The 12,063-nt window shown below is 41.1% G+C and overlaps 1 protein-coding gene across 5 annotated transcripts; it reads right to left on the bottom strand.

The window, feature by feature from the left end:
- Positions 1-221: 221 nt before the first annotated feature.
- On the bottom strand, positions 222-11,925 carry LOC100650406 (leucine-rich repeat and immunoglobulin-like domain-containing nogo receptor-interacting protein 1). Of its 5 annotated transcripts, XR_007224948.1 has the most exons (5): positions 10,688-11,925; positions 9,797-10,031; positions 3,410-5,040; positions 879-1,081; positions 222-805 (listed from the first exon to the last, which is right to left on the bottom strand). XR_007224948.1 is itself a non-coding variant. In XM_048408072.1 (4 exons), exons 3-4 carry the CDS (start codon positions 4,970-4,972, stop codon positions 965-967), a joined length of 1,680 nt encoding a protein of 559 aa, XP_048264029.1. In that variant the 5' UTR covers positions 4,973-5,040; positions 9,797-10,031; positions 10,688-11,925; the 3' UTR covers positions 222-964. The 5 variants fall into 5 exon arrangements, 4 of the variants coding, with proteins under 4 accessions (XP_048264029.1, XP_003397182.1, XP_012166522.1 ...); XM_048408072.1 differs by having other exon boundaries at positions 222-1,081; XM_048408071.1 differs by lacking the exon at positions 222-805 and having other exon boundaries at positions 993-1,081; positions 2,943-5,040; positions 10,688-11,924.
- Between the last annotated feature and the right edge of the window lie 138 nt (positions 11,926-12,063).

Below are 12,063 nucleotides of genomic sequence, written 5' to 3' on the forward strand. Positions count from 1 at the left end.
TCAATTAGAATTTCCAGACTAACTTTTTGAACTTTATTTTCTCCTCGAAAAAAAATGTACACCACTTGAACCTTAACTTTCGCCCTCTGTCAACCTCCTCCTTCGCTGACGATTTTTCAACCCCCCAACATCTTACCCAAAAGATAACAATTCTTGTTTAGGTCCGATCGATCAGATCGATTATTCGTCGGAATAAGTGAGAACAATAATTCGATGACGTGTAAAATTCAATCGTTTTATTTAATTGACAAAGTGTTCATAATTGGCGGCGACACGGCACGCGCTCGCCACGCTATTAAATACGTGTACTGCGATAACAAATATGTACAGTTGATGGAGTCGAAACAGTACAATTAGAAATTAAATCATTACTCAGTTAAAACGATAATGTGGCCATATTCAGGGCCGTATTATGGAAGAACTTGTAAATCCTCAAAAATTGGATCTCGGAACCTTCGGGTCTTTAAATTTTTGACAATCGAATCTTTGATTCTTAAAGTCTCTGAGAATAGAATACACTGAATAAGTTATAGAAGCCATTTGTGAGTTACATTTTCACTCTAAATTCTTATTAATGTAAATTATTAATGTAAACTTTAATGGTTGACCAATTTTACGAGGCCACTATATCGATTCCACCAACACTGCACACGTAGAGTACGTAACAAACTAGTGATACACCTCGAGAATGATTAGGGGAGATAACGTTACTTCGTTCTCTGCATCCACTGAGGATAACCTCGTTCCTTCTCGCCTTCTTTTTTCTGTCCCTTTTTTCTTCGTCCTTTCCTTTGTCTTCGTATTCCTTTTTTTTTATTTTCATTAGTTATTTACAAACCACTGGAATCCGTGGGTATTGGCAACTAGAAGAAACTTACGTCCTAAAACGATCACACACGCACTCGTCATTGTACACGCTTCCTCTGCGAGCAGCCATTGTACGCCGACCAAGCATGCAAGCCAGTTAGACAAGCGAACATACAGACACGAGGGGGCTCGTCTTAGAAACTGCACGTGTCCAGTTGATTGTATCCATGGGTTGAGGAACGTTGACGCAAGTCGATGGTTCCGTGGAATATAGCTGAAAATTGGAAAGGATATTGCTTTCTTAAGCTGTTCATAGGAGTTTTAAGAGGTTAGGAATGACGCAGTAGTATATATGAATTACTGACACGTTTAGGAACTGGATAAAATTGTTTCTATGATAGCAGTTTGAGAAAGTCGGTGGTTTGGTTTAGTGGAATATATCTGAAAATCGAAAAAGGAGATTAATGTATCTGTCAGAGGAATTTGATGGAAAAATAGAATTCTCGTGAAGTAGAGAAGTTAGGTTAATACTAAGGAACAAAGCGAACGACAGTGAATTTGGATGTAACAGGTGCTTAAGGAAATAGAGAATACATAATATATCAACAATCTTTTTAACAGTTAGGGTTGCGGAAGGGTAGTCAAAATTAAACAAATTAATATTATATTTTTCAAATGTAATGTACCTTGAAGTTACATTATGTCAAACTCTTTGATAGTTTATCAGATATTTCACAGTTTTTAAATGATCAAAGACTAGATTAAGAGAAACTTCTTCTTGAACTTAAAATATTGATAAATATAATTTGAAAAGTCTGAATAAGGAACGAAGAAAGATAAGAGTTAATGATGTTTGGAATGATAATTATCGACGTTATAAATAAAGAAACTGATTCACTGCATAACTTAAACATTCTCAAAGTATAAAATATCAATTAATGAAAATATGGATGAACGAGGAGCTGGATGGAAAGTAAATAACCGCAGCACTCTATTGGAAGCACTATAATTGCTACCCATTAAACTGAAATCATAAATATATTATATACACCGAACGAATAGATTGCTGGATGAAGTTCTTAAAATTATGCACAGCGAGCTTCTAAAACGGTCAACATCGAAAAATATCGGGTCGACTATACAATGTGTGTATGTTCGTTATAAAAAGTCACAAGTCTTACGAGTTCTAGCATCAGAAATCACTTTAGCTTTCTGTATTTTCGTTTCTGATACTTGAGCAAACGAACGAGTTTAATCTTCATTTTCTTTTTCTTTCGAGCTATTTACAAAAATGAACCGTCCTCTTTGGCGCAAAAAGCATTTCATTCATTGACGAGAAAGGGTCGCTTCGTCGATAATAAATTCCAAATGGCGAACGTCGATTTATTGGCACTAACGTTGATCAGCGGCGCTAGTGTTGCCAACTTAGTGAATAGTAAGGGGAACGTGCAGTTTCGAGACTCAACTTCTTACGTAATCGAATAGGTTGTTGGACAGACATAACTGTGTTTATACTACTTTCGATAACCTCCGGACGTCTTTTTAAATATACCAACGAGATACAAACTTTCTAGGTCCCTGTATGCATACAACCTTAATCAATGTACGCTCGAGGAGTGATTTTTCGGATGATTTAAAAATGTGAGCCATTCGCTTACCAAGTGATGATAACAATTGTTAACTTACGTGTATATTACATCAATTACGGTATAAGTACAAGAGATACAAAAGTGTCCCTCCTATTTTTCCCTTAATTTACATTTGGCAACAGGATTATTGGTCTTCTGGCTTTTCATAAAGATCCATTAACAGTTTGAAAAATCAACAAATTGAATGGCAAATAACGCAACACAGAAGAAAAATGAAATTACCAAAAGTACAACGGTCACCACACATCATCTCAATTTCTTGTGTTATACAATTCCTACATGGAAACAACACACTCGCCAGTGTTTCACCTGGTAGGCCCACGGCTCACCGTATAAAATGCGGATACGTGTGGAGTACTATCAACGACGAACACAACGAACGAGATCGACGGGGAAGAGGACGCGCGTGACTGAACATGATGATGGTTTGTTTTTCGGATTGAGGGGGAAAAAAGCGATGGACGAGCTTTGAACAATTATACCGACTATTTGCTCGAAAGCCGGCCGCACGAGGACATCCCTCATAGGGATACAAACTCGTGTGGCGGTTGTATAATTCGAGGTGGCGGCGGCGGCGATAATCGCAGGTCCGCGTCCGTTAGCGAGAACGCGGAACTCCCGTTGGCCGTTACGCGGGGCCCCATATTGTCGTAAGGCGAACAGAGGTCGCTGGATCGCAGCGCTCGTCGCGGCAGCGTCGCGAAGCTAGACACGCTGCTGGCCGCCGGAAGAGTCGAAGTCGTTTTGTTCACCACACCGCTAGTGCCATGAACAGGAATGTCCAAAAGATCGGGGTAACAACGATCGGAAGAATCCTGGGGCATTGACACGGAGATAAAGATGTTCCCAAAGATTCCAGCTGGTAGGACGCCACTAGTGAATTCTGGTGGGGGTGGTGGGAACATGGCGGCGCACGGTACAGCTCTCATAGCGGTCACGGAGCCACTGCTCACCTCTGGACGTAGTCTCTCTACGGTAACAGTGGCAGCGCTCATGGGGTCGCAAATGGACCCTCTCTCTGCCAGTTCCAGGTCACCCGTGCTACAAGCTTCCACTATACTGCCGTGACCACTGCCTCGATCGTTGCTATTTCCAGGTGTCGTGGTAGTCACAGACAGATCCAGAAGCTTCTTCTCCTGGTCACCAAAACTAGTGCTCCCCTGAAGCTTCACCTTTTCTCGAGCACGCTGTCGTCGAGTACCACCACACACGCACAAAGCCAACAGAACCGCAGAAATGGAAACACACAACGCAGCAGCTCCCCCACCGGCCAAAGTCACCCAGAGCAACCAGTTATCGCTCTGGGAGAGTGTGGGTGCCGTGTACACCCGCGGAATAGCAACACTGACGGTATCCCTGGCCAGACCGGCGATATTTTTGGCAAAACAAGAGTATTCTCCGGCGTCACCATCACTGGCGTTGTAGACGGTCAAGTTGTTCCACCTATCGGTGAGTCTACTGGACGATGGGACTCGCTCATTGTAGGCCATATCGACGTCAGATGTCGCGTAGGCCACGTAGGTTCCCGAATAAGTCTGTTCGGTTAATTTGGTCGCGTTTACTGGACCTCCATTTAATTGCCACCAAACTTCAGGCTCTGGATCCCCCGTGGCTAGGCAGGCCAGGCTCAGGTTTCCATTAGTCTCTTCCTGAATACTACTGGCCAACACGAACACTTCAGGCTCACAGGCGAATTCTGCTGGCTTCACATCTTCCCACTTGCGACCTTCCAATCTCATCGGCGACGAACACACTTGAGGTACGGAGTACAGTTTGCTAGGTCTGCTAGGGATCAGCCAGATTCGGAAGTCTCTAAGTCTGCAATCGCAACTCCACTGGTTACCATCCAGTGTTAGAGTTTTCAAACGTGGCAAACTTGATATTACCGATACATCCAGATACTCCAATTCGTTGTGGTCTAACCTCAATGACTCTAGACCGGTCAGATGGACAAATGCTTCTCCATGAATCTCGGATAAGGAGCATCTCTGCAATTCCAAGTTCCTCAGATGTTGCAGAATCGGGAACTGGTGGCTTCTCAGCTTTCCCAATGGATTTCCGCTTAAGATCAGGATCCTCAGTCTTTCGTTGCCCAGAAAAGTGTCTGGTTCCAGCATCTCCACGTGATTATCGGAGAGATCGATTTCTACTAAGATCCTCATGTCTCTGAATGAGTCTGCGTGGATTTTATAAATTCCAGCGTTCCTCAGGAAGACCCTCTGCAGATTCACTAGGCCGGAACGTTTAAAGATCTCTGACTGCAACGCGGGAATTTTGTTTCCAGACAGGTCGAGGACCTGCATGTCAGGGTCCAAATTGGCGGGGAGCGAAGTTAGGCTAGCATTGTAGCATAAGGCGGATTTTTTGCCGGATGTCCACTTGCAACGGCACGTAGCAGGACAGTCGGTCCAGTCCGGAAACGCGACCGCTTTAGAGAGCAACGCGAATGTGCTGAGCAGAATGAAGAGGGCCAGCAGAATGCGCCCTCGCAGAGGGTGGTGCATTGCCCCTATCATGCCACTGTCCGTTTCTCTTTGGCTACTGCTAGTCGTCCCTGTGGATCCTTCCTTCGTCTATTAGAGATCTGAAAACAGAAAAGATTTTATGAAAAATTGGTTCAACCATGATTTTTTTGGGGTTAATCACCTATCCCTCTGTACATTAGGAAACATTTTAGTTTTGTATAAGACATGATAATTGAAAAACATATTTCTGACATTTCTAACAATTATTACTTCAATTAATTATAACATTTTGACAGATACAGATCAATCTTTTTGTACTATTATGCTCTTACTAGTACAGCTTTAGTTAAGACCAATATTTTTAACCAGATCACTTATTAACCAATATGATTCTAAAAGTTATAGTATAAGTAGAGCACAATGGAACCGAAAGACACGTAACAAACTGTAGATTTTGTTACCTTTTGCGAGTCGAACTTTTCTTCGCGTGTACCGGGTGACCCATTTTAATTGTTACCCAGAGCAATACACGTTCTCGAAACTTTTTAACTAGTGACCGATTTCTGCGTACTGATAACTCTTCCTATCTATATTCATTCTTTATGTATGTAATAATTCAATGTAGAATTTAAGTGACAGCGTTCGAATTTATTATTTTCCCTCGTATGCTCGCGTCATTTTCTAAAGGTCATTGTATAATCGATATACATGATGGATATATTTCGGAAATGGCATCGTATCCGTCGAATATATTATACGTTGTTGAAAAAGTGGATACATGGGGAATTGAAGGTTTAGGGGAGCAACAGAATATTAAAAACGGTTGGCCGGAAATGTAGGTAGGGGTCTCTGGGGACCCTTGTTGTATCGATTCCAACAACAAGAAAATTGTATATAAATGGTACTTTTCTATTGCACAAATATCATTGTTATCTTTAAACCAATAGGAACAGTATATATAATACACTTAATTCTGTGTGTACACAGCTTAGATTTAGTAATATTAGTTCAGCAGTGAAACCAGGTCTATTTAGCGAAATTCTAACCACACGAATTGCAACATTTGCTATACAAATCAACAAACGAGATCTCGAGAACTTCTCTTTTAATTTATAGCATAATCAATCTTTCGTAAACAAGAGGACTTTTGTGGAAAAACATCAAGTTTCTCGCATAAATTGAAATAGGTCAGCCCCTAGACTGTGTGCATATGGACAATATGAAAACAAGGCACGAACGCGCGGTTCCTTTTGCAATATGTCCGCATTATTCTGCGTCCCGAAACATTTTCTCTAGAACACTTAAAAAACAACTTTGAACCTGTTGACTCTAACGCGAAACAGACCGAACGGGACTCTTCAGGAGAAGAAAAAACGGAGGGGAGGAGGAAGAGAGTGCTCAGATATTTCTATTCATCTTCATCGTCCCCTGTTTTTTTGCTTGTACGAGAACAAGAAGGCCAATTAACGAACTCGATCCGTTTCTCTTCTCCTTCTTTTCTTCTTCTCCGCGTAAAACAGCGAAAAAAAGGAAACGTGGCGTTATAAAGAAAATAATCGAGGGGAGGAAAAAGACCTGTCGATTACAAGGGGTGAAAAAGACTTTGAAAATGAACGACACTGTCGCATAATGCTGGAACGATCGAACGCTACGCGACACGCGTTGAATATGCTTCGAATCGCGCGCGCGTAGCATATAGAGCGTTTCAGAAAGGTGTTTTAAAGAAAGAGGTTAAGGAAGTGATTCCTTGCGAAGGAAGAAGATAAAAGCGAAGAATAAAGTTTTTGCATACAAAGCTTCAGCAGTTTTTGCAGGAAATTACTTTAAAAATTTGTAAAATATATGTACAGTGAGTTACAAAATTATTCATGAAGTTGGAAATTTGTGAGAAGTTTTATACGTAATAAGACTATGTAAAAGACTTTCCAACACTTTTTCTTATAGCAAAAAGCAAAAGCTGAAAGAAGTGATTTTTTGTGAAAAAAGATCAGATAAAGATATAGCGTAATATTTTTCGATATACTACGAAGGAATAAGCAGAGTACTTCACAACATCGCTTAGAATTTTCCAAATATACGAATTACATTTTTCAAGAATGTTTAAAATTTAATAGTAAAAACATGTGTTCTTCTCCAAACTGTTACGTTAATTTTCAAAATTCTACGTTACACCGTAGATAATAGATTCTAGTTTATGAAACGAAAGGAATTTTTTATTTTAAAGGTTCCAGTTCTTGCCAGTATTAACAATCAATCATCTGTATTTTACTAGTAGTGATTTCAAACATAGGCGATAACTTTGCCTTTTTAAATATTTCTCTTTAAAAAAGAACGTAAAGTGGAGCTAAAAGCTATATCAATATTATCTACGAAAATTTGTGCTTTTTATTTCATAATTATTTATGAAGAATGACCCAAAAATACCCATATCTTTAGATACCTCAAGATGATATATCCTCTTCAATATGAAATGAAATCATATTATTTGCATATATGAATACTATTCCTGTGTGTCACGAAGTGAGTCGTTAGTGCTAACAGGCCGTACATAAAATTACACGTGATAATTTCTGGATTAACACGCTCTCTGCGAGGCTGTTCGCTCGTTAGAGAGAAACGGTCGCTACTTAACGCGTTATTGTGCGCCATTGCTCGAACAACACTCGCATTTGTCAGACTAGCCCGGCCTTAATGCCCAGTCGCCGAAATGTGACCAATTAAAACTCGTTACCGTTGTTCGTTTGTCAATGACGCTAATTGTAGTCGATTTAGGAACGTTTAAACTTTAAAGAACGATCCCCCTCTCTATAGTCTCGATAGAAGTCGTTAGTCGTTCAAGGCCATTCCCCCCACCACTATTCATTACGTAGGAGAGTCAGTTTTATGTTTCTATCAAGTTTCACTCTTTAATTTATATAATGAACTTGTAAGAAACATTTTTTAATTCTTTCATGTATTTTTTATGAAAAAATATGTAATCAGTTAACACACATGCTGTGATGTATGTCTGTTTGTTAGAAGAGTGACATAGTTAGGAGGAGATTTTTGAAAAAATTAATTTCAAATATAATTTGAATATAACCAAAAATGTAGTTAAGAAAGGAAATAATGTAGTTAAGAAATGAAAAAGTAACCTAGAAATCACTATGGGAATAAAATATTTTCGAAACGTCTGCTATCGTTACACATTATCCACACAACAGAGGAAAAGTTATGTTAAAAAACCATTTTCATCGCTCGTTACAATATATTATACGAAAATTTCGTTATTTTCATTAATAAACGGAAGAGTTGGAAAAATTGGTACGTTAATCTAATTCATTAAAATACTGTAATATTTACAATATTTTAATGAGCTGTAGTTCGAGCTATATTACGCAAGAAATTACTGCCACATAATGGAATTTTCTCTTTTAAATTCCCAACCCCCTTGAGTTCCAATTAATAAATAGATTCAGATGACTTATTTTACCTAGCAACAAATTGCATAAACTGTACGTAATACGAAGAACACTCTATATATCCCCGTTAGAAATGAAATATCCTAAAGAATTGAAGTATTAAGATATAACAGGTTGGAACTTAATTTTCGAATAACTCGAACACGAAATGATGAACGGCTCGTGACGCGTCGTGAAATGGCACATCTGATAGATACTTAATCGTTCACATCAGGAACACAGGCGGTTAATTTATTTACATGATTATGAATATTAATGCGGTTGCAATTGAAATGGAAATTCCCTCGTAAGTGTTCAACGGAGTGTTTTAAACGTTGTTCGGTTCGATACTTCCCTCGGCAAGCACGAGCCAAGTTGTTGGTCGAAAAAGCGAATGGAATTAAGGGGGCAAGCTTGCTTGATAAAACGATATCAATGAATCATTCGCGAAATCCCGGGACTCCCATCTTTTATTACCTGCACATGTTGCTCGTAAAACGCGTTCGAACATTAGCCGCTACGTTAAAATGGAAACATCGTGTTGCGTGGAATTTGTCCCAACAAATTTCCAAACTTCCGTCCCGTCGAGAGTTCGAACAAACCTGTTCTTGAAACTCTACGATGCGATGTCTCAGAAACAACTGTACAGGACACTCGTCACCGACAAGAATTTACTATATTTCTACACGTAATGGTCACTCAGATTGTCGATATCAGACCTAGTAGATATCCTTAACAGTCTATTGGTAGCTTTAGATTACACGAGTGAGTGAAATAGTATTTTAGGTTACATTTGAGTTACATTATTCAATAGTAGAGAGTTCGCGGCGTCTGCCACGAAGATACTGAAAATAAAAGTATATTAAGTTTCACACCATCTAGTCTGTTTCATATGACTATAAAAACTTGATGCTAAACAAAATGTATATGGGGTCTGACAAACAAAACGTTTCATCGGAGAATAAGTGTATGCGCAAATACTTTTTTGTGGCCACTGTACACGTTGTGACGTCCAAGAGGAAGTCTAAATGTAATCCTATGCCTTAGAATACACAAGTGTATAGTATAGAAAAAATGCTGTTTTACTTGTGCTCATATATCCGTAGTGTCAATTTTAAACATTCTTTTGTCCATCACGGTATAGCTTCACGCACAAAAATTAAAAACAAAGAAAGAAAAGAAACATACACGCATACGCAATAAAAAAGAGAAGAAAGAGGACTTGATTTAGAAGAAATGATACAAGAGGGAGAATATGCAGGAGGATGATACGGCATAAGTAAAACGGCAGACACCGAGACGCATGGTGTAGTTTGTATCATGCCATTCGATCGTGTCCAAGAGAAAGCTAGGTATCTTTCTCTTTCTCATTCTTTCTTGTCCTTTCGCCCTCCTTTTTTCTCCCTCTGTCTAACGATGCTCGGCTTATTCTTACTTGAGCGTCTCCTTTGGCCGCCACTAAGCATGCCGTCTGCGAATCTGAATGGGGCCGTCATGCCTGCGTGGACGCTTCCATTGTTTCTCAGGGGCTTTCATTTCGCCGACGGTCCTCCTTCGGGCATCACAAAGCCATTGTTGCCCGGGACTTCTTAGATTTCATTCTGATTAAGCCGCGCTGAGCGTGCACGCTGGCCCACTTTTCCAATTACAACCCCAGCCCCAGGATTAATCTGCAACAAAAACAATATCCACCTCCTGCAACATATTACGCTTTTAGGGGAAAAAATAAATACATCGTTTAATTTAAAAACATACTACTTAATTTGTTAATGCATTATAATAATTTAAGAGGAAGATAAAGTTCAATGTATAAAGTTGCATTTGCTGTTGAAATTTGCTGTTTGTTTTTTTGGCTACATAAAATGTGTATAGTCATATATGGTATTTTGCGAGACAAAGGGGAATCTTGAAGCGTTATGAGAAGCTGAAATTCCACAGGCATGTTCCGACATCGAGCCGCTTCCGGCCGCGCACACTAAGGCATATTAATTGCTGACGTACGCTAATGGTATGCCCGCGTAATACGCCGCGAAATTTATATCGATCATAAATTAGTCAGAAAGTCGCTTGGGAGCCGGCCAATAACTCTCAATATTGCGAAATTTTCGATAGAAAGTCGTTGAACCAGAGACAGAGTAGCAACAACCTGATAGACTCCGATAGACCAACAGCAACAGTCAAACCCTTTATAAATATTATGAGAATCAATTATATGCGTATTTAAAAAAGGAATAATCCTTAGAATCTATACAGCAATGACTAGAACGTGTACAAGACTTTATATGTAATATAAAATACTTGAAAAGGAAATTGGTGTGTATCGTACAAGCAAGAAATTCTGTAGTTAGGTTGACACAGGTTCGTTAAGAGGCAAGGGGCGGCCAGGCTGTGGTTCGACGCTCGATTCGACGCTCGATTACTCGAATCGACTGTGCCACGGTCCTCGCGGTGTCGTGTACGTGTCACTCGACTCCCCCGAGCGAGCTTTTGAGTGCATCGACCGCGGCAAATTCGCTTATACCACGTACTTGCATGAGAATCTGCGGACTCGACGAAAAATCCGTACGTTCCTCGCGGCCTGTTCTGACCAATCGCGTCGTCGCTCGCAGCCTCGTTGAAAAATTAAACACGAGAGAGCACACTGTACACCACCGTGTCCATCTCTCCTTATTTCATCTTCCACTTCTCTTTTTTCTTGATGCTTTCTTGTATTCTCGTCCTTTTTACCAGTTTCGTCCTTCCATTTATACGTACGTATGCTTCTTCCAAACGAGAGGTTGTCCAATTGATCAAAACCTCTTTTTGACTTAGATGTAAATTTGACGATGGTTAGCACCGAACAGAATTAGTCACATAAATGTGGGCAAACACTGATCACGCGAACAGACACATTGCGGGTAATTGATTGATTGAACGAACAAACGAAGCCCGCAGAAAAGAGTGGAAACGGACCGACAGACAGCACGGTGCACTTGTCAGCTTCCTCTCCACGCGTAGTCTCGCGGCGCGTGAACGTGTATTCGCCCGTTCTCACGAGAGGACACCCCCCACCTGGTCCGCGAGGTCGTCGACTGGCATCGACGAGCTCTTTTCTATTATCCTCTTGGCCGATCAATCAATTCGGTCGCGCGAGACCTTTCGCGGATAAGGTCGAGCCACCACCTCATCGGTCCACCGTAACTGTTCCTTGGTTAGCCCCGAATCTCGTAAGGGATGCTACTCTTACAGATCGAGTGCTGCGACCGCGCCACGCCATCGAAGATCTTCATCCCCCGAGCTGGCCAAGTTTTCGCTACAGCACACGAGAGGCAATCCCACGCACACGTACTACACATACAGAGAGAGGACTTGCACACCGTACGCACGATTTAGTTTTACGCACTAAAAAATTCACGGGAGAGCACGTTTTCTTCCGGCCACGCACACTTCTGGGATCGTGAAATCCCCGCGATTCCGTGCCACGCACACGCCACACGAAACCTGCAGATTTGCCGCAGAGGCCAGCGACACGGTGCCTCCGTATCCCCGTGTCTGTTCCTCTCGCTTCCCCCTCCCCCGCCCTTCCAACCCCTCCCCAGCAATGAAATTCTCCCTCTCCTTCCTCGCCCATCATGGTGGCGCGGTCGTTTCACCCGCCCTCTCGCTCCCTCATTACCCATAGCTGTCCCTTTTTGGCTCCCTTGCCGCATAGCCGTCCGCCGG

Source organism: Bombus terrestris, chromosome 8 (assembly GCF_910591885.1).
Source record: "Bombus terrestris chromosome 8, iyBomTerr1.2, whole genome shotgun sequence".
In the NCBI taxonomy this organism is placed as follows: domain Eukaryota; kingdom Metazoa; phylum Arthropoda; class Insecta; order Hymenoptera; family Apidae; genus Bombus; species Bombus terrestris.